General features: G+C 43.9%; 3 protein-coding genes across 9 annotated transcripts; 1 reads left to right on the top strand and 2 right to left on the bottom strand.

The window, feature by feature from the left end:
• The first annotated feature begins 214 nt into the window (after positions 1-214).
• On the top strand, positions 215-12,770 carry LOC108104793 (CCR4-NOT transcription complex subunit 1). 7 transcript variants are annotated; one of them, XM_017211061.2, is made up of 11 exons: positions 215-441; positions 639-1,008; positions 2,442-2,648; positions 2,707-3,234; positions 3,291-3,753; positions 3,816-5,033; positions 5,114-5,896; positions 6,111-8,701; positions 8,768-9,939; positions 10,005-10,364; positions 10,856-12,770. In XM_017211061.2, the coding sequence occupies exons 2-11, from the start codon at positions 904-906 to the stop codon at positions 10,962-10,964; spliced, it is 7,536 nt and encodes a 2,511-aa protein (XP_017066550.1). In that variant the 5' UTR covers positions 215-441; positions 639-903; the 3' UTR covers positions 10,965-12,770. The 7 variants fall into 7 exon arrangements, with proteins under 7 accessions (XP_017066550.1, XP_017066549.1, XP_017066548.1 ...); XM_017211060.2 differs by having other exon boundaries at positions 215-445; XM_017211059.2 differs by having other exon boundaries at positions 215-458.
• Positions 12,771-14,999: 2,229 nt separating this feature from the next.
• Positions 15,000-17,238, bottom strand: LOC108104759 (membrane-bound alkaline phosphatase). Its single transcript, XM_017210994.1, has 3 exons — positions 17,124-17,238; positions 15,460-16,616; positions 15,000-15,396 (listed from the first exon to the last, which is right to left on the bottom strand). The coding sequence occupies exons 1-3, from the start codon at positions 17,191-17,193 to the stop codon at positions 15,076-15,078; spliced, it is 1,548 nt and encodes a 515-aa protein (XP_017066483.1). The 5' UTR covers positions 17,194-17,238; the 3' UTR covers positions 15,000-15,075.
• Positions 17,239-17,806: 568 nt separating this feature from the next.
• LOC108104772 (odorant receptor 45b) lies at positions 17,807-19,279 on the bottom strand. The gene is made up of 6 exons (XM_017211008.1): positions 18,756-19,279; positions 18,507-18,694; positions 18,280-18,455; positions 18,122-18,220; positions 17,915-18,067; positions 17,807-17,857 (listed from the first exon to the last, which is right to left on the bottom strand). The coding sequence occupies exons 1-6, from the start codon at positions 19,277-19,279 to the stop codon at positions 17,807-17,809; spliced, it is 1,191 nt and encodes a 396-aa protein (XP_017066497.1).
• Positions 19,280-23,174: the final 3,895 nt, after the last annotated feature.

Genomic DNA, 23,174 nt, shown 5'->3' with positions numbered 1-23,174 from the left:
TTATAAATCAGATGATTTGAGAATCAATACAGAGTTTAAATAATAATTTCAAAATTCTCAAAGCGTATTCCGTTATTAATCGGTTAATTTTGATGGTGAAAAAAATGTGCAGTTTTTGACAGCCCTAAATAACAGTAAAACTATTTCAGTATTATTTTAATAATAATACTAAAAAGATTAAAACAATTACTATTCAAGCTGAATGGCAAACTGTCGTGACTATCGGTTTCTTAACACGTTTCCTAGTGAATGTTTAATTTTCATTTTCGGCAATAATATAATTTAAAAATCCACGAGTGCAAACAAATCTGAAGTGATTTCCTAGTAAGGAAAACAAAGCGATATAAAAAACACGATTTTAATCCAAAAACAAACGAAAGAAGGAAGAGAACAGAGAACAAGGAGGAGCAACTATATATATTTGTCCCCCATCGCCCGTGTGTGCGTGCGTGTGTGTGGTAGTAGTAGTATTTTTTTTCATTTCTGTTTTCACTGTACGTGCGGATTGATTCATATTATTTCATTACGTGAGCTATTGCAATATATATTAATTATTCGGCCGTGGGCAAAGCCATACCGATTTCACCTGGCCCATGGAATCGATCTTATTGTTTATTATTTGATTTATGCGTAAATAGATGCCACCAGCGATGTAGAGCTGCTGATGGCCCCTTTTCCACGGGGGCCGCGGCCAATGAAACCACAGACCCAAAAAAAGAAAATAAGAGACAAAAACAAATTACGCCGTAGATGTAAAAAAAAAGCGCCAAGAAGAAGCAACAGCAAATACGTCAAATATATTTAATCTCCAATACCATTGCACTTTAAACGTGTGTGCTGAAAAATAAAAACAAAAACAACAAGAAACCTCCGCTCAGGAATTGACAACTGATACGTAGAATTATGAACGTAGAGAGCCAATTGAAGACACCGCTAACGCACATACGCAATCTGGTCAAGCACGTGAATAAGCGAAATTTTAATGAGAGCAGCGAGCAAATAAAGCAGGTGAGTTTCCAAATATTTTCCATGAACATTTTCATTTTTGTCAACAATAACAACAACAATGGGACTGGGAGCCAAAATGATAGTGTTGCCAAATTATAAACATATCGGACCTGGGTTCATAACCAGAGTTGCCAATTGTTCGCAATTCACTCACGACTTCGGAGAAGAGCACACTATTGCCATTTCACTCGCTCGTGCATTTTTGCCGACGCCATTACAGTTTTTTGGTAAAGGCAGCTGAAAAAATTTCTCTGCACAGCGTTGCGCGTTTTGTTTAAGCTAAAAGTGGATTAGAATGTGTAAAACTTGGCTAATTGGGTGCGCTAAGCCACGCACGTGATTCGTGAGTGGTCGACCGAGTAAAATTCGCAACAGAACTGTGCAAAATCGAGTTGCGAAAATTGGAATTGGAAAGCCCAAGCGAAGGGCTTTTCGGCCCCCCGAAAAACCTATTTTCTCTCGTTGCAAATTGAAACAAGACAAAAGTCAATTAAGTTAGTAAGTTAATTAGCTATACTCTATAAGAATATTTATTCCGGCCGCTTTCTTTTCGCTAAACTTGCAATATGTCGCACTTTTTCCTGTGACCCCCTTCCTTTCTCGCACCGTCATGCTCTTTCCCTCTTCACTCCTCTCCCATGTAACGTTTCAGTCAAAGAGTGTGAGCGAGAGATCGGGAGTATAATTTGTTGTGGAGCAGCTGCGACAACGGGGTCACAGCTGTTGTCTCGTTCCCGCGTACAGAGAGAGGCCTTGAGTCCGGACTACGAACTCCGGGTCCCGTATTTTAAATGATGTTGGTTCCAAAGCGGGGAACGGGGATACTTCTTGGCTCCGTCGCAAAACTTTTTCTATAGAACGTAGAATCACAACAAATACTATGTTTAGTAATAGCGCAATTTGGCAAAAAAAAAGTTTTAATAAGTATTGGCTTTTGGGACTTATACGTACCTCGAGCAGGGATAGTTTGGAATAAAATTGATATTGTTTAATAAGTGAATATAATAAACAATAATTTTATTCGGTTTAGTTATTATTTTCTGAACTCCGATTTCTAAAAAGTAGGATATCGAAGGGCGTACTATTATTGCTTATTTTGATTTTTCAACTTATTGACTCAAAAAAGTATCTTTTAAAATTAATTCAGTTAAGGCCTCGTTGCCTAAAATAAACACTTCCAACTAGGAGAGTATTGGATTGAGACACGTTCAAAACAACATAACCTGTCAAAATTTCCAAGTTAGCGATGAAAATAAAATAAATAAATTGTTCACCGCATAATCTGAGGAATCCGTTGTCCACCAGCTTGTAATATGTGTCCCAGGTTGCGAACAGCCTTTGCTAGAGCACTTTTGATGGCCTCGAAAACTATTAGTCTAATGCCTTCCGCCGATAGTGATACTGATACTGATAGCTTGTATGACTTCTTTCAGTTCGTCAAAGCGCACGGCCTGGAAGCGGATCGCAGCAGTCTGCGCCACCTGTTCTCCGTGATCAACTTCACCGATCCCGCGCCATCGGTTACAGCCCAGCTGCAGGCGAAGCTCCTGGGAGCCCAGTTGCAGCGGCAGCTTCAGAGTTCCTCGTTTGTGTCGACCATCTGCTACGCTTTTGACCAGTACTTCGTCAGCAACCAGAAGGTGAGCATGTTCTAATGCCCTTGATAGAATAGATAATTATTAATTCTTTTTTGATCAGTCCTTAAAGCCTGCTGCGGTAGCGGAACTTGTTGGCCAGGTCGCTCGGTTAACAGGCATTAACAAACTCTGTGAGTGCATTTTTGCCTTGGCAGTAACTCACTCCTCGCACACGGAACTCAGGAATTCGGCAAAGAACAATTTAACAGGAAGCCTTAGCGAACTAATTGACTCCTACTTGGGCAAGAACAATAGCAGCCCGGCGAGCAGCGGTCTCCAGGAAATCTCATTTGACTTGCTGCAGTATTTGTTGTGCTGCCTTAGCGATTACGTGAAACCGCAGCTGGAGGCGCAGTTTTTGGTAAAACTTCGGGAGGAGTTTCCGCGTCAAGCGGTGCCGCTGGTTTTAGCGCCGTTTCTATACGGCTCGACGACGGCGTCGATTGCGGGAGCGGGTGCCAGCGAAACGGATGCGGAGGGCGAAACGACGGCTAGTAGCAATAGCTCCAGTTCAGAGGCAGATGCTCTGAACGAGGTGGGAATTGAGGATATCTATGACCATTTAAGCGAAATAATATTCACCAACCAGGTAATCAAAAGGAAAAATGTACAAAATCGATTCGCTAATCAAATCTTATATTGCAGGGCAAAAATAATATTATGGACACATCCTGGATTAATTTAATCCTTGAAATCGGTTATGAATTTACATCGAGCGTTGAAGAGTGCAAGAATCATTTGTGTTCCCGTGAGCGAGAACGCGCTGAGCTCCAGGCCAAAGATGTCGCCAAGATCGTGGGACTTATGTGCCGCCGGCACTCGTCTCTGCTCGATTGTAATGTGAACCTACCAACGCCGGCGAATTTCTGGCCTGGTCAGGGACAGGGCGCTGGTAGTAATAGCAGTGGTTCTACGCAGGCACAAAGCACTCCGCAGCAACAGAACTCCGGCAGCAGCAACAACAACGATGGCAGCGACGGAAACTCGTCTAGTGATAAGAAGGACAAGAAGGAGACGTCAGAGGCCACACAAACTTGGAAGCCAGATGTGTTCGTGCAGGCCCTCAAGGATGTTGTGCCCCAGCTCAACTGGAAGGACGTGTGCATGGGTAATTGCTAGTTATACTTATCACTCCACATTCAATTACATTCAATGTCCTTTTGCTTTCAGAACTCGATCATCCAGAGTTCGTGTTAAAGGACAGAATCGGTTTGGAGCTACTATTGACCATCCTTCGACTAGCTACTGGCTCCAATATATTTCCACATCCAGAATGCATTTACCGCCACTGGGCAAACACGGAGGGTCAGCTGTCGCTTATAGCGACGATGCTAAAGAACCCGGATCTCTTCTCCTTTGCCGACTTTGTATTTAGCCAACCAGCTTTGGATGTGCTAAAGACGGCTCCGGATGCGGACAACAAGGAGATTTCGGCCTGGAAGTCACTTCACCTGGTTGAAGTGCTGCTTTCCATTGCGGACAAGGGATACTATACACAGGTCCATGAGCTTTTCAAGTTTCCCGCGCAAAATTGTCCCGATGTACTGTTTCTGGCCTTACTGCACATAAATCCGCCTGCGACGCCGCTGCGCCAAGATCTGTTTAATCAACTGATACCAACGTTCCTGGGCAATCATCCGAACTCGAACGTGATTTTGGCCAGCGCCTGGAGCTCGACCAACTTCGCGTTGCGCCCCAACATCATGAATGCCATGTCCGAGTGGTATCTGCGAGGCAGTGAATTCGACCAGGTGAAGCTTTCCCGCATTTTGGACCTTGCACAGGACCTGAAGGCGCTCTCTTCTCTGCTTAACGCACGATCCTTTTTATTCATCATCGACCTGGCGTGCCTTGCCTCTCGGCGCGAGTACCTGAAGCTGGAGAAGTGGCTAACCGACAAGATTCGAGATCATGGGGAGCCCTTTATGCAGGCGATAATTAAGGTGCTACACCGCCGCTGCCCGCAGGTGATGAACGCCAAAGTGCCCGAGGACCAGTTGCCTCCCAAACAAGCCCAGCTCTTGCCGGAAACGGTTACCACAATGATTAACTGTCTGCAGACTTGCATTAATAACTGCATGCAGCCGGAGATGGTAGAGGTGATAATGCAGATGACCGCAAACATGGCCATTATGGCTAACAAGGCTCGTGCTCAACAACAGCAGCCAGGGTTGGTTCCGCCACCTCCCCCAACCATTCTGCGCGGCCATCGTGGCATGGATCTGCCTGGGGGCATTGTTCCTCCGCCGCCACAGCAACCATTCTCAGGAAACCTTAATGCGCAGATGTTCGGACCCGGAATGGATCCGCTGACAAACATGTCTAACAACCTAGCCGGACTCAACCTGAGCGGCCCGAACGGATCATTTAACTTTGGCAACATGTTGAGTAAGTGTAGTTTGTAGTGTGGAATTTTTTAGCCATGATTATTTCTCCTATCTAACCGCAACAATTTATTACCATTCCAGCCTCTCCATCGCGTTTGATGACTCCAGGAGCCAATCCCTATCCGCTGAACCCTATGCAGATGCCACAGGCACCGCCGCCACCTAATGTCGGAAATCTTGGTCGTATGCTTCCGGGTGGTCCACAACAGCAGACTCCTACGCCAACTCCAACGGCACCCAATCCAAATAATCCTGTGATGGCCGATCTCCAGATACCTGTATCCAAGGAAGTAGAAGACGAGGTCAACTCATATTTCCAGCGCATCTATAACCACCAACCGAATCCTACTCTGTCCATCGACGAAGTGCTGGACATTCTGCAACGCTTTAAGGAGTCGAGTAACCGCCGTGAGCAGGAGGTATTTCTATGCATGCTGCGAAATCTTTTTGAAGAATACCGCTTCTTCTGTCAATATCCGGAAAAAGAGCTGCAGATTACAGCACAACTCTTTGGTGGCATCATCGACCGCAACCTGGTGCCCACATTTGTTGCTCTGGGACTGTCACTGCGTTGTGTCCTTGATGCGCTTCGTAAGCCGGACGGCTCCAAGCTTTACTATTTTGGTGTAACGGCACTGGATAGATTCAGGACGCGATTGCACACGTACAATAAGTACTGTGAGCACATTCGCTCTATTCCTCACTTTTCGGACTTTCCGCCCCATCTTATTCAGTATGTAGAATATGGCATGCACGGTCAGGAGCCGCCTCCGCAAAAGCTGATAGGCCTCAGCAACACGATTCCGTCTGCAATTTCAACAGGACCACCAATCGAACCACTTTACAGGGCTAACTCCATGCTTGGTAAATATGACTTCTTTGATTCGCTGTATGAGCAAAAATTGGTTACTCATCCTTATCATCCTTCAGTGGAACAAAGAAAATGTTGAATTAAATCGTATTTTGACCAATCGATCATTAACGAACTGCCTACTAATTTAGACCTCTAAAGACAGCCAAATTTTTTTTTTTAGCGATCTATCCACAGAATAACGTTGATTTTTACACTTTCCTTTAGGTAACATGCCTACATCCACCCCTGGATCGGGACCCAAATCAACCTCTGCCGTGTCGCATGCCACTAGGATGAAGTCCATTGCAAATGCCACCAATATTGACACCCTTTTGGTGGCCAACCAGGAAGAGAAAGTTACTGTGCCACCGGAACCTGTACAAGATAAAACGGCCTTTATATTCAACAATCTGAGCCAGCTGAACATACCTCAAAAGTGCGATGAGATTAAGGAGATAATGACCAAGGAGTATTGGCCATGGCTAGCACAGTATTTGGTCCTTAAACGCGCCTCTATGGAGTTCAACTTTCACACGCTCTATTACAACTTCTTGGATGCCCTTAAGAACGGCGAGATCAACCGATTCGTGACCAAAGAGACGCTGCGTAATATTAAAGTGCTTTTGCGCTCTGATAAGGGAGTAATCAACTTCTCCGACCGCAGTCTGCTGAAAAACCTCGGTCATTGGCTGGGCATGATGACCCTAGGTCGCAATCGCCCCATCCTGCAGTTGGACCTAGATCTAAAATCGCTTTTGGCTGAGGCGTATCATAAAGGACAGCAGGAATTGCTTTTTGTGGTGCCCTTCGTGGCGAAGATTCTTGAGTCATCCGCCAAGTCACGCATCTTCCGATCCCCCAATCCATGGACCATGGGTATCATGTACGTGTTAGGCGAGCTTCACCAGGAGCCGGACCTTAAGCTGAACCTCAAGTTTGAAATCGAAGTGCTGTGCAAAACACTAAATCTAGAACTGGCCAAGTTGCGACCAGTAATCTATTTAAAGGATCCAGGTCGTGCTCTGCTTATTGAACAACAAATGTCGCAGCCTAAGCCAAAACAACTGGAGTCAGTTGCTCCAGCGCCTTCACTGCCACGTGAACAGCAGTCCCCGGCACAACCACCGCCGCCACCACAGCAGCAGCAGCAGCCACAACAACCACAGCAGCAACAACAACAGGCTCCTCCACCACCACCCACGGGTGATGTGGACGCCCAAAATGCGGCTGCTATGATGATGGCAGCAGGGGGAGCTAACAGCACTCCTGGATCGGTGTCTTCTCCCAATCTACCCACGGATCCCAGCCAGGTGATACTACCGCCACCAGAGCCGCGGTATTCCTATGTCGAGGTGAACGTGAGCAACTTCCAGGTTATTGGCCAGCAGTTGGTGCTGCCACCCAATATGCCGTTCCTGCACGGTAACCCGGGAATCAAGCACATTGTGATCAATGCCATTGAGCGCACAATTACCGACTGGCTGCAACCTATCGTGGACCGAAGCATTCGCATTGCATGCGCCACCACCGAGCAGATCATCCGCAAGGATTTCGCATTGGATGCTGACGAGAACCGCATGCGTACTGCTGCCCATCAAATGGTACGCAACCTTGCTGCCGGCATGGCGATGATTACCGGTAAGGATGAAATTGCACGTGCGATTAGCCAGAATATGCACAAAGCCTTGATATCGGCTCTAAACGGAATGCCTACTTTGACGGAGATTCAAAATGCCGCCATGCAACTGGCCAGCGAGAATGTAGAGCTAGTGTGCGCCTTTATCCAGAAAACATCTGCTGAAAAGGCTGCCGCTGAGATTGATAGACGTCTAAGCACCGACTTTGAAACAAGAAAAATTGCCCGTGAAGAGGGTAACCGATTTGTAGATGCCCAGATCCTAAGCTACCAACAGGAGCGTCTTCCAGAAGCAGTGCGTGTCAAGGTTGGCCCTGCTCCAGCTGCACTTTATGTTGTATACTCAGAGTTCGCAAAGTGCATACCTGGCTTTCAGCAGATGACCGAACGTGATATAGCCCTGTTTGTGCCCAAACCACAGGATTTGTCGCAGCCAAATGTGTTTGCCAATGATGAAAGCAGCTTGGTATATGCAGAATTGGCCAGTAAAATGGAAGCGTTCATGAACACGGCAATCGGTGTGCCTTCTCTGCAGGTGCAGGCCAGCAAGATGCACATGCTTCTAAACGCATTGATGTCGACGCGTCGGCTCCGTGACCAAGAGTCGGCCTTTAATCTACTGACCCGAGCCGTAGAGGGTTTGACCGAAGGTTTGGTTAATATGCATGAAAATATGGAGCAGATGAAGCTCTACCAAAACATCCATCTGCGTATCATCGGCCTGCTGCACAATAGCTTTGGTGCTCCAAACACAGAGCGGGCGGTGACCAAGTGCTTCTTCGACATCCGCGAGGAGGTGCGTTACAATGTGGAAGCAGCTCGTGCGCTGATTACCTCGCACTTTGTCAATTTGAATCAGTTTGATGGAATGCTCCGTGATTGTATGGACAACGGGAATAACTATGTGGCGATCTCTTTTGGTATCGCACTGCTGGAGCGCCTAATCATGGACGATCGAGTAATTAACATTGTTTCGGACAACGAATTCATGGCTACCGTAGAGTTGCTGGGTAGACTTTCTCAGCACCGTCATCGATATCCCGAATGCATCGTGAATGCTATCGACACGCTGTGGAGCGGAAACTTTAACTCGAGCACCGACTACAGTCCTTTTAATGCCAATGAGCGTTACTTGGCGGGAGCCTCTCACTACATCCACTCCGGCATGCAGCACGTGAGGGTAAGAAAAAAAAAACATTTGTAGTTTGTCATATCCTTTATCACAATCATTCAATTCATTCATTAGTCATGCGATACGGATGATCCGCCAGGCTTACAGGAAAAGACCGAGTTTCTGCTCAAGGATTGGGTGGCACTGTACACCCAACAGAACCAGCAATCAACACGTGATGCCCGCAATTTCGGTGCATTTGTCCAGAAAATGAACACATATGGAATCCTTAAAACGGATGACCTGATTACTCGCTTTTTCCGACAGGCCACACACATATGCACAGATGTGGTGTACAGAATGTTCGCCGAGCCAACTTTGCCAATCAATCAGGCCAAGAACAAGATATTCCAGTGGATTGATGCTTTCGTACACCTGATCGCAATGCTTGTGAGACACTCGGGTGAAGCAGGCAATCCAACTACAAAGATCAATCTGTTGAACAAGGTGCTGGGCATTGTACTGGGCACGCTGCTCAAAGACCATGAGATGCGTGGCGTTAGCTTCCAGCAGGTGGGCTACCACCGCTTCTTTATGATGCTGTTCACGGAGCTCTGCTCAGCCGACGCAATCCTTGAATCGTTAATGCACAGCATCGTGTCGGCCTTTGCCTACACATATCATCTGCTGAATCCCAGTGTGGCTCCTGGCTTCTGCTTCGCATGGCTTGAGCTCATCTCACACCGCGTCTTTCTGGGTCGAATTCTCGTCCAAATTCCCAACCAAAAGGGTTGGCCGCTTTACGCGCAGTTGCTGCAAGACCTTTTCAAATATCTTGCGCCCTTCCTACGCAACACGGAGCTCGGCAAACCAGTGCAACTCTTGTATAAGGGTACGTTGCGTGTTCTACTTGTTCTGCTGCACGACTTCCCAGAATTCTTGTGCGACTACCATTTTGGGTTCTGCGATAGCATTCCGCCCAACTGCGTCCAGATGCGTAACATCATCCTGTCGGCTTTTCCACGCAACATGCGCCTGCCTGATCCTTTCACGCCTAACCTGAAGGTGGATATGCTTTCGGATAGCAGCAATGCACCCAAGGTGCTTAGCAGCTATGTCATGAACATCCAGCCACCAAACTTCAAGAAGGATTTGGACTCGTACCTTAAGGCTCGTGCGCCGGTTACTTTCCTCTCGGAGTTGCGTGGTCACTTGCAGGTGACTAGCGAGCCAGGAACGCGATACAACATGACACTGATGAATGCTCTGGTCATGTATGTGGGCACCCAAGCGATTGCTTTGATTAGGTGAGTGCTTCAAAATTATCTTAGCTGCCCTCGCTGTGTTTGCTAATCAAGATTGATGTTTGCAGGAACAAGAACTTTGTGCCCAACACTTCCAACATAGCACACAGCGCTCACATGGACATCTTCCAGAATCTGGCTGTCGATTTGGATACAGAGGGTCGCTATCTTTTCCTGAATGCGATTGCCAATCAGTTGCGATACCCCAATAGCCACACGCACTACTTCAGCTGTGCGGTACTGCATTTGTTCGCAGAGGCCAACTCTGAGGCAATTCAGGAGCAGATCACGCGCGTCCTACTCGAGCGATTGATCGTGAACCGCCCGCATCCATGGGGACTGCTCATCACATTCATTGAGCTGATCAAGAATCCCATTTACAAGTTCTGGGACCATGACTTTGTGCACTGCGCGCCGGAGATTACCAAGTAAGTTGGCCCAATATATATGGACCTTTTTCCCTTATTTTTTGGATGTAGATGTATACCGAATTCCCAGCAAGGTCAAATGGAAGTAGTTTGTAGTAGTTTAGCAATGCACTAAAATAACGAAGCTCGCTTTTGAATTTCAAACCCACATTCTTTCCTAACTTACAATTTACCACCCCTTCTGTTTTCAGATATTTCGGTGAATGTTTGATTGTAGTTAAGCGGTTTGAGCATTTAATTGGCATTCAGTGTGCATCGTAGCAAGAGATCAAGTTCAAGCCTCAAAGCGAATCAACCAATCCCAAACCCACTAATTTAGCATGTTTACCTTTCTTTATATTTGTTTGTAACCTCATTTTCTTTTTTTACAATTTATCAGTAATTAATCTATGAAAATATAACTTTTTAGTAAGCAAAATGCGCCTGGGATGCTCTGTCCAAAGCGAAAAGAGTTTGTTATTAAACAAAAATGTGTTTTTGATATTCCGTAGGCTCTTTGAATCGGTGGCCCGGTCCTGTCTGGCCAAGTCCAACGTCACCCAGCAGCTGAACATGCCCGTCGTCGATGGCGAGGGCCAGGAGGTGGCCACCATCAACTGAGAAAACGCCACCGTCCGACGCTTCTGCCTGGAGGTCTGCGCTAGACCCAGACGCAGGCAGTAGCTGCCTGGGCAGCACACCACCACCACAACAACAACAGCAACAACAACAAACAGCACATCATTCATTGAATTCTACTAACCATTACTGTGTTTAGTTCTTAGTAAATCGTTTTAAGAAGACAGTGAAATCAGCAACAGTTAGACACAAACATTTACAAAGCAACAAAAAACTGCAACAATAAGAATAGAGCAAAAAGCAGGCCAGGCCAACTGCTGAGCTGTATACTGAAATTTGACTTGTATTTAAACGAACGGAAACGATATTTTAAATGCCCTCCCCCTTTGCTGGGGAATGTTACAAATTTTTAATTGAGTTGTATTATAAATGGTAGGTGAAGGCGTTAAACTGTTTATGACAGATACTGTGTAAAGAAATCAATCAAATCGATAAAAAGAAAAGAAAAAACGAAAAACATAAAAAACAAAACAAGAAAAAAAATGAAAATTAAAAAAGAGAAAAATATTTTCTACAAAAAAAATTGCAAAATGTACAATGAAAATGCGAAAAAACTAACAAAAGCGAACGGCCACATATGAAATTTGTGTACACATATTATTGAAAAAGCTAAGGAACCAGGAAGCAGAAACCAAGTAAACCTACTCTCAATACCGCTGAGAGCGATATTTATAGACGTGAATCGAAGATAGCTGAAGCTGAAAGTTTTGAAAGATCCTCAAGTCAATAATAATTCGAGTTGTCAAAGTAGCTTACCTCCCAGCCAACTCAATGATGTATCATTTGCAAATTTACGTTACCTTTAAGAGTCCCTCAGTTAGTCTACTCGTATACGTTAACTTTTTAAAATGTTCCCGCACAACAACAACAACGGCAGTCACTGCAACATTAACCAGAACCAACCAATGTTTGATCTTCTTATACGCAACTTAAGCGATACGTTTTGTTTTTATCTACATAATTTTATGAACTGATTATTAACTGAAATGGAAATACTTGAACACTTTCTAGCTTGTTAAACGTATAATCGATCCTCCATGTAAAGATAAACGCTGTTAAAATCAGAGAAGGAAAGAGAGATGTAGAAAGAGCGTGGCACAGAGTCGAAGCCATTATCTATATAAATCTTTATATAAATATATAAAATATGTATTTCTAATTATAAATACGTAATGTAAATCGAGTTTGGTAGCCGCGCGGCGAGTAGAAGGGCAGCAAAGTGAGATCGATTCTAAATTCATTATCCTACGTTAGGCAAGTTCGTTGCGAGTTATGTACGTGTTATTAGCCCCTCTCTCCCACCCGACACTCAAGCAAGGAAGCACCCAATGCAGCAACTCTATTAGTTTTAAAAGTCTATACCGCAAATGAACATTCATTGTATTTACGCAAGTCAAATCTATTTTGAATTAAACTGAATTGAAGCCTGAAGCCGAGCAAAGAAGTGCATATGTAGAAAATATGTGTAGAGGAGTGGATAAGAGAGTAGAAGATAGGGCTAGCTTATTAGCCAAAGGCCCAACTCATTTATAGACTAATTCCGTTTGCGATGGCTAAGAAGTATATATGTATGTATATGATGGATGTACAGACATTCGTTCACCGATCGACCGACACATTCATTAACGAAATCTGCGACACAAGAAACCACAACAAATCTACATTGATAAATAATAATCCATTACAATCGAAATAAGTAACACTATGCATTAAGAGAACAATATATATATAAAAATTAATATGTATACAAAACAAATATTAAATGTATAAATGGCAAAATTTTAAAAAGCCCTGCGTTTTTACATACTTTTTCCCCCTTAATGCCATAATATGTATCTGAGTCTGTGGGTGTGAGTGTGTGGGTTAACACTTAAAAAAGCTCGTTTCATTGGAGCAAAGGCCCCACATACATAGATGTATACGTATATATAGTACCCCGTACATATGTAGCCCATTTCCGCACCCAGGCTTACATAACCCACCGCCCCCTTGGGTTTGTTCGTGGAGCGCATTTGGGTTAAGTAAACAGAAATGTCGATAAATGCTGAGAGAGAGAGAGAGCGGTTACAGCTTGGAAAACTAAAATGTACTGGTGTATCTATCTATTGTGCGACACGAATTCAGCATTAATTGAAATGCTGCAGTCATCGCAATGCCCCGCCGTCGCTTGTTTTCGTTGCCAATTCACATGAATTTGTCATAAGGCTGATAAACGACGATTGGTGTGTGGAGGGCACTCTTCAGAAAGGTACCTATTGAACAGATGAATTCTCCAAGCTTTTGCATTTTCCTTTTAAGATACATCTTTTTCTACGTAGAAATAATTGAGTACAACTGCAATTTATGCCTGTAACAGTTAAGTATTTATTTTTACAGTTTAATGCTCAGCCCAAATTCTTCGGAAAATATTTTTTGCGTTACAGAAAATAACTACATTTTAGCTGCTTTTGAAAACACGTTGAATCTATTCCTAAGCTCATAAAAATGAAGTTTTTATGTTAAATCTTTTAATAGTTGGTCTAATTGTTTTTGGTGAGTGTATAGTGTAGAGTAGGAAAAAATGCCCAATTGCTTGTGTGTGTGTGGCGTATCTGTGTGAGCGCTTGGAAACAGAATGTGGCACACTTAGCACTCTGCCGACGTCGCTGCGCAAAAGCAAAAGGAAACGAAAAAAAATTCCCCTACTGGCCTGGCCTGGCCGTACATTATGTGGCCCCCAATCCGAATAGCAATGTATCCGAAAGATACAAAAAGCGGCGCTGCAGCTTTGTGGCTCTACATGGCCATTTGAATCGGCTTAGAAGTGCGCGCGCGCGCTGACGTGCGAAAGGGATGGAGATGGAGTTTCGTTAAAAAGCTTTCCAGTCCAGTCGCTCCAACACACAGTCACGTGTTTTTTTATTTTCTGTGTTTTTTGTATCTGTGACTGCGTGTATCTTTGTATCTTTGCGGCAAGCTTCTTGGCTGAGTCAGCTAAAGCAGCACCATTAGTTGTGAGCACATTTTGTGTATGCTGCCATTAGTTTTTTTCCTCTCTACATCTTCTTCTTCTGGCCCTGCAGATACAGATATACATAATTGGTATAGCACTCGCCCCCTTCCCCACCTTTCCATAGATAGTGGAAAAACCAAGAAGCAGACCGCAGCTGCATTTCTTTGGATATTCCCCACCGCTGCATATTTCCCCGCACTCTTGATGACCTAGTTTCCGTTTCTCTAGGCTCTCTAGTTGCACCGCCTCTATGGCCAAAACCCTGTGATTAGGGGCCCAGTCCAATCGAAACTAGGCCTCCTCTTGGCCCCACAAATCGAAACGGGGGGCTCTCCTTAAACAGAAATTGCAACGGAAATTGCCCGAAAATAAAAATCTGGTCCCGACCAAGTGAAATCGGAAATGAAACCCAAGCCATTACCAAATATTCCTTTTGGCCTTTGGGAATCGTCAATCATCTCATGTTGACACTAAATGGAAAACATAATTCAATCATACAAACGTCGGGTTACAAGTCTCGTTAATGGAAGTCCCTTTTGGCAATAGGAAGTTATTTCAAAAATCGTTCAAAATATTGAAGTTTTTTGACTGGAATGCTTTTTTGGGGTTATGCAAGGCGGCTAAATATCTTTCATATGACAATCCACAAAATATTAATACATTCCTTCTACTCATGAAAACCAATAATTTCCGACTTATTCCTGTCATATTTCTATGGAATTATGATGGAGCACAAAACAAGTGGTTGTTTTCTTTCTGGCCGAGATTTTTGCTCCACTTGGCTAGAAACCACCTGGTCAATTGACTCAGTCCGAGAGTGATTGCAACTGACTGATTGGGGGCTGCCTGTGCAGATTGTCAGATGCCAGTTGCATTTGCTATTGCTAGTTAATTGAATTCGCCGTCAGGTGGCATTTAGGAGGAGCAGTTCCACTGCTCCACAGGAAATTGCGCAGCTTGTCAGTTCAATTAGAAGGAATTCGATTTGTCCCATTCCCGTTACCATGTTTCCCATGCAAGATTCGTTTAGCTATGATGCATTTTAATTGGATTATCTCCAGCCAGAAGAGTTTTACATATGCTAAAGAAAAATGCCTGTTTTTAGGCATAGGGACCGATGCCAGCTGCCCGGGCCATCAGAGCCGGAATGTTGCTCTGCTCGTAGTTGCCACTAAAGTACTGGGCATAGGGTCCCGAGGCATATACCGCCACATCGTCTCCACCATGGGTTTCCGAATCCAATGGCACCAGAGCCGGATACTCAAAGTCTACATCCTCGACCAACTTCTCCTTCAGCAGGGCACGACCCTCAACACGATTGTACGCAGTGTAATAACCAGGTCCATTGGCATAGGACAAAGACGTATAGGGCAGGTTGTCATCAGCTAGCTGAGCCAAGCCGGTGATCTCCTGGTCGCGGAACTGTCAAAACAAGGTGTTATATCGACAAATCCAAAAAGTTTTTAAATAATGGACGTAACTTACAGGATAACCATTGATGGTCATAACATGAGCATGATCGGCGGTTACTACGATCAGTGTGTCATCCTCGGAGGTCAACTCGCGGGCTGTCTGGACGGCCCTAGCAAACTCGGCGGTGTCCTCAAGCGATCTCTTGGCATAGGAATCATGATGGGCCATATCGATGCGGGCACCCTCGACGAACAAGAAGAAACCCTCACTGTTGCGACTCAGAACCTTGATGGCAGCTTCTGTGAGCTCACTTAGCGAGGGATCCGCCAGCTGGCTGCGCTTCCTCTCCCGATCTCCATTGTAGGGCAGGTGATCGTTAGCGAAGAGACCCAAGAGATAGTCTGTCTTATCCAGATCCAACAGACTAAGACCCTTTCGACTCCAAACATACTCGGCGGAGACATTGGCTTCTTTCTTCTGATCCAACCAATTGCGAATTAGGTTGCGACCATCGACGCGATCGCCAGAATATCCCTCCTCATCGTTCGTTGTGCTGTTAATGAAGTTCTTGCGACCACCTCCGAGGATAACTTTGAGCTGCTGACCTACTGGCTGCTCCACCAATTGACGGGCAATGTCGATGGTCTGCTCAGGATCACAATTTCCATTGGCCACCTCCCAGTCGTTCTCCCAATTACGATCAGCGATATGGGCATAAACGCCAGCTGGTGAAGCATGGGTCACCCTGGCTGTGGTCACAAATCCTGCATCCTTGCCCGCCGCTTGTGCCCATTGGGCTATGCTAAGCACACGATCCTCCTCATTGGCGGCGCCGTTACAACTGTACCTGGGCACATTGGCATTCACACCGATTGTTCCATAGTTTCCCTTCACTCCACCCAAATAGGCGGTAGCCGTGCAAGCGGAATCAGCCACCTGGCGATTCACACAGTAAGTCTTGGAAAATCCAGTGTAGGGGAATCGGTCGAAGTACACCTGCTCTGCACTATCACCTAACAAGTTCCGAGTGGCCGTTACCGTGTGAACGGACATTCCGTCACCCAGGAACATGATCACGTTTTTGGCCTTGTTCGCGGAAGTCGCCTGTGCCTCGGCCAGTTTGGATAGCAGCTTCGCCTGAGCCTTATCCACCCAATACTGGGTCTGCTGCTCCTCCGCAAACTTGATGGGGTGCGATTCGGCATCGAAAGAGCGGCCACGTGGGTGGTCTGAAAAAATGCCAAAAAATTATATTAGGTATATGTGGAGATTTCCATTTGGTAGAAAATAGTTTAAGGAACATAAATTATTAAGCCCAGGGGCTTACTAATATATCAATGGGATTAATAGAGTCTTATCTCCGTGCGTGGTTTAACGGCAAACAACTCTATTTTGCGATAAGAAGCGATTTCCAAGAATTTTATCTCGAAGTACCTCGTCCTAGAAGCTTATATTACCACCCATAACCAATTAGTAAGCTGCTATAAATAAGAGGTAATCCTTGGGACTTTCAAATTATAAGCACTTTCATTTTAATTAAATTGATTTTATATTTCTATCAAATTATTTTTGAACTTAAAAAACATTTTACTAATCATGATAAAAAGCTATTAGAATGGACGGCTGATCTTCTAATATCAAATACCGATTATTCAAAATATGCCAAGGCGTACTAACTTGATATAAAAAAGGTTTTAGTTTGGTTTAGTTTCCTAAGCAGGATCAAAACACTTTACCTCTCTGCCCGCTGACACTTCCGCTCAGCCAGATGGCGATGAAAAGCAAAAGAATGAATCTCTTTGCCATTTTCCGCTAATCCCAAGTTACCACAGCGACTTCTGTGAAGATCAGACCTTGATTGAAGACTGAACCGACTGACCGACCAAAGAATTGGCCATCGACTTATCGCTCAGTATCAAAATAAATCTAATCGAAGGAAACTAATCTAGACGGTTCAATCAAATCATCATTTATGACTGGCCAAGAATGGGCTGACAGAAGTCGTAGAACGGACCAAAACCAATGCCAAAACATGCTCACGTGCCTTGGCCACAAAGTTTATATGCCTTTGAATCTCCGTTCATAACTGATTACGTATACGACCTGTGTAACCACTTTAAAGCTAAGAAATTCCTCTTTCTCCTTTAAAATTTTTATTTATTGCTTATGTCAAAGATTTTGTTGACACTTTTTGATTTTATGGCTTCCTAAGGAAGTTTCTTTCCGTAACTTGGACCACCTTTGAATATTACATTTGAACCCTTGACCCCTGGCCAAATAATTGACTTTGAGTCTGCACAACTTTTCTCCTTTGTTTGTCTGGATTGCATACTTTCGGGGCTAGCCTACCACCTCAGACAAATTTAAAAAACGGAAAAGAAATTTCAATTATTTTTTATATTTATATTTTGCTTACATTTCACAATATGGTTTTGGCCAGAGCCACAATGGATCCTGTGAACTTTATGACCTAAAAAATGATCCAGTTACGGTATATCTTTGAAGTTAAAAAAAGGGAGCAACCCACCGATGTGAAGACTGGCAAAGAAGGTGCAAAGAAGGGCACCCTTACAGTAATGGGTCGTTGAGCTCGCAGGATAATTAGAAAAACTCGCCTTCGGGTCTCTCGATCCCACTTATACCAGGCACTACTGTAGGCAGCTTCTCCCAAGGAAAGGCTCTATAAATAAACAAGGAAAATCAAAGTTACTTTTAAGGATTTTATTTAACTTACCTCTGTGGCCATTTCTGTACCACCATAGCAATAAAGAAATATAGCCGAGGACACAGTGATGGTATAAACCATATATCGGATGATATTGTAGCCGGAATACTGCAGTAATAATAATTTGTTTAAGACAGAAGGCTTATCAGTTAGCGAAAGGTTATCACCAATAGTATATCAATCACACTGGTGGCTATCACTAAGCTGGCTGATACAAAATGGACGAAAGTGGGTTCTGCCATGATTCCAGAGAATACCTGAACAATCTTCTCTATTTCGTTATGACGATCCACGATATCCGCCAATCGCTGACAGCAGAGATTGGATTCCCTGACCGAAGGATCTAAAAGGAATAAAGAGTGTTATATTCTCAATAAAGGTTATATACACCCACCTTCGACTGGCCTTATAGCATCTTGAACGTCATATCTTAAGGCCTGCAACAAAAAGGCCATATACAGTGTAAACCCAAAGAAGAAACCATCGGTTCCAGCAAAGGCATACACAGTGACCTGACCACTCCAAACGGAGTAGAGATAAAAAACTGGAAACCAGGGCATACGATGAGCAAACTCCCCAAACCTATTGATCTTCCAAGAAATTAGATATTCCTTTCAATTGAAACTTTTGAAAATTAACCTACAGCATGCGAAAGGGCATATCGAATTTGAACTCCTGATGTCGACGTACCCACATTTCCCAAAGGGATCGCAGGACGAAGGCACCAGTTGTGATGCTGCCCGAAGTGAAGACCATCATCCCACACCTGGTGACCATTTGATAGTAGCTCCTTTGCGCCCTATCTCTGCGCGAATCTTTCCTCTTCTCCTGCTCTTTGATGAGCAATCGGACACGTTCCATTAAGTCAGCAACCTCCTGATGGCGCCACCACATCCATCCGAGCTTGAAAAGCGTTGTTGCACTGCAGGCCAAAGGACAAAAGGCATCCATGGCGTCCACGGGACTGGTGCGTAAGTGGCTCCAGCCAAAGACGAATTCCGCCTGGCAGCAATGCGCTAGATTCACGAAATTGAACACCAGCCATGAGAGATGTAACCACGATTGCTTCTGTCCGAATCTTAGACCCAGTAATCCAAAGGAATATCGGGTCACGAAGAACAGATGCTTATCAAGCGGATAGTTGCGCCCTAGAAATCGCGGATACATGATGTTTTCGGCATAAAGGGGCCTTTCCTTTATATAGTACCTTAACAGTACTCACAAATTGTTTAATTATTGTTTTCAAGCCGAAGAAACGACACCTGGCCGTGTTTAATGACAGGATAAGAAGCAGGACCTAATTGAGTGGGCGACAGAAACTAAACGCCCCCATCATTATGATTATTTTTGGGATCGGTACCTTATAATTAAACATTTTAGTTAAGTGCTTACAGAACATTCAAAATGTATCCTCCTTACGTTTTATTTTGATTAAATTATTCATAAGAACTTAATTAATTGGAGTCAAATCCCAACTCATGGACGGATTGTGAGCATTTGTTAACTTAAAGAAGAAATAAAGCTCATTACTATTTACTATTGATATAACTATTACTATTACTATTTTTGTATGTATCTTTTATAGCAAAACTTTGATTTATATTCAAAGGTTGTTTAAAGATATTGCCATATATCTACTTGTCCCTCGATAAACTCTGAAGCTGAATAAGCTTGATGATGGGAAAACGAATTCCTCAGTTTCAGTGCCTTCGGTTCATTGAATTTAAAATAGTTCTTGGCTTGCGCCAAGCCAAACCAAAACAGCATCCATAAATATGAGCTTCCTTTTGTTGTGGGTTTCGAGCATAAATTTGTGTTTGCCCTTTTTCGCTGTGTGTTTTGGCTTGTTGTGGGAAGTTTGCTGGAGTGCCGATGAACCCGCGCCAAATTCGAATTTCAAATCAGCAGGAGATGTGGGTCAGGCGAAAAGAAACATTCGCGGATTTGCATGGGATTCGCCACACACTCAGATTTATGTTGATGCATGCAGCACCCGCTGGATTGTGCCTTATGGGGTGAATCACTTTTTTTTAATTAAGTTCTTTGTCCGGCTCACGTTGCGTATGAGCAATGCTGCACCCTACCCCGATATTGATTTCCAGTGGGGCACTTTTTATCATGAATATTTGAGCAGGGGGTAGGTTTAATCTTAGTGTTTCCTCTAGAACTACTTGCTGGAAAACATCCACCCCCAAGTCTGATATCATCGCACCACCCACTGAGAGCCCAAGCCCCAGAAAATCCAGCGCCTCGTTTTATGGTTAACCACCCCCGAAAAATCGGCAACAAAGGTGACCCCGACACACCCTGTTGAGCCACCCATCCACCCCATTTTTGGAAAATCTCCCCTGGAAAGGCCCCCCTCTTATTACATTTCCTACCAAAACCCCCTCTTTGCCTTGATTTACCCCTCAGCCCAATCCTGCTGCAGGAAAATGAGGAAAATCAGCACAAGCATAGCAGCAAGTGGAAAAGCTAGGAGTGCCAGTACTGGAAACGAGGAAAAAGGAGGCCAGCGTGTCAGCGAGTCGCCAAAAAACAGTTGCAGAACCCGACTGAAAAACCCGTTTTCCCACCAACACAAAAGACATGCTGGTTGGCCCACATTCGCCGTGTGTCGCTGTGGAAATTGGAAGCGAGTTTTCCCAGTTTCAAAAGGGGCAAACTGGGTGGGGGGCTATAGTGTACGAAACAGGTTGATTTTCCTGCTGACGCCGTTGGCCATTAGCCAAATGGGATTTCACACGCTTCCTTTGGGCTCCGCTCCGATGCGTCGCCTCACGTCATGGCCCAGTTGGAGTTGGCATCGCTGGAGTCGCTGGATTCGGTGCCTGTCAGCACCATCTATCGTATACCATATTCCATATACTACCACCCCATCCCATTTCATGCACAAAGAAAATAACTAAATCTTATATTTCCAGGTCAAAAATATATATTTATATTGGATTGAGTAAATAATATCAAATGCATAATCTCATTTTTCCTTTTCTCCCACAACTGAAAATATCATTTCATAGCTTATATATATTTTCTTGCTGTGTACGATACCATCCCAATCGACCCACTCAACTGCCATCATCATCGTCATCCAGCTGCAGGAGGGATCAATTATTAAGGCGCCGCTCGGGATGTATGGGCGACAACCTGATTGACAACCTGCTCAGAGGCTTTCAGCACGTCATCCGAATGGCATAAACTCATTCACGGTTGACAATCAATTGGGGCTGAAATAAAGGCCCCAAAAAAGTCTAAAGTTAATAGAAAGAGGAGTGGAAATGGTTTAGAGTTTAGATAGATATTAGAATCATAAGTTTTTTGATTGAAGAATATATTTAGAAGTTACCTTTTCCATCAAACAGAAAATTTTCAAAAAAATAACACAACACCTTTTCCATTAACAGTATTACTTAAAATATAACATTTTACTCATGAAACAGACCCACTGCCATATAATCAAGATAGACAAAACGAAGCTTTCGCTAAAGTTTTATATGTTTTTGACATGGCATTTCAGTTGGATGTGCGTGATCGCATATAGACATGCCAGAAGTAGTTAACCCAAATGATTTTTATCTAAATGAAAGCATTACTTACTGATTATTTCAGATATTCTAAATTAATCCAAACCAACTATTTTCCATTGGGGTAACCAAAAGCTTCTCGGATGCTTCGTTTTCCGCTGGTTAATTTACAAAGCGGCGTTAATTATAATTAAAACAGGCAAACTAAATGAATAAACGTATAAATAGCATGTACATGACTATATGCCAGCGTCATATCTATATGGTCGAGCACTATAAGTGCTTATACTCGTATATGAGCACATAGATGTATGGATTTATATAGCCTAGTAAATATACATATGAATATATGTGGAGCTTATATCCCCGTTCGCATGGCCACAGATCGAGCGTGACACAATACAATTTGTGGCGCTTTGTTCTAAGCGCTTGAAACTCTTCGTTTTACCCCGATATTTCCCCCCGTTGCAGCTGTGAGGCAGACGTGACATAAGCTAAATTGTTTTAAATTTTGTTGAATCGCTTTTCCAATGACTGGCAAGCATTCTCAGTACGATAAATTGGAACCGCTTCGCATGTCATGTGGTTGAGTGGTTGAGGGGGTGGTACTAAATATCTGGTTATGGGTGGGTTGAGTTCTCGGGTTTTGCGGCTAACTTAGCCAAGGGGAGTAAGAGAGGGAGAGATCTTTAAGCGTTGTCTATAGGCCTACACGTATATGTATGGATGTAGGTTTGCCCCCCACCAGTGGTAGTCAATAGTGCAGTGGATAATTACTGAACGAATGGAGATGTCAGCTGACCGACAGTGGGATTCCACCTCCCCATTTTTTTGTATGGTTTTTCCCCTCGGCAGACAAATAAAACGCCTCTGATTAATGACAATTAGCGCGGATCGATGTTGGATCGGCGGACTCCACATTTGGCCACATTTTCAGACCGAAACATGAGCATTCATTTCCTCTAATTTGGGGCGACAAATGTGCTGACATCAACATGTCCAGCATAACAAGGCTGCTGGGCACCAGGGTTGTGGTGTTGAAACCGAGTTGACATTAATTAATGCCCATTATAATGGATAATTGTGAAATATTCTGTAGCATATTTGCTAAGTAATTGTAATGTAAGGGTCAGGAAAGTGTTTTTCCAGATCTGTGTTTGAAAAACACTTTTATAGTCCAAAGATATTCTTATCCTTATCATTAAATACTGATGGATATAACAGTGGTTAAGAATACATACTTTCTTTGAAAAATGATTCAACTTAAAATATTATTGCGCTAAGAAGGAAGTTTCTCAGATAACTTAACCCTTTTGCTGCATCCAATCCAAAAGCTCAAAGACTCAAAGCTTCAGTGGAGTCAAAGTCGAATTCAAAGCTAAGCGCAGGCTACTCTAACCGAAAAGAAACCCCATTAATCACACACAGCACACTCAGCACAAATTGTTGTGTTCTGGGGCTGAAGTACGGCTCAGAAACCGAATCCACAAATTTGAAACTGGCTGCCTTCAAGGCCAACTTCTTATTAAATGCCAAGA

This window comes from Drosophila eugracilis, unplaced genomic scaffold, assembly GCF_018153835.1.
Source record: "Drosophila eugracilis isolate 14026-0451.02 unplaced genomic scaffold, ASM1815383v1 contig_1765, whole genome shotgun sequence".
NCBI classification, from domain to species: Eukaryota; Metazoa; Arthropoda; class Insecta; order Diptera; family Drosophilidae; genus Drosophila; species Drosophila eugracilis.
This window is presented reverse-complemented; position numbering and strand designations above follow the sequence as displayed.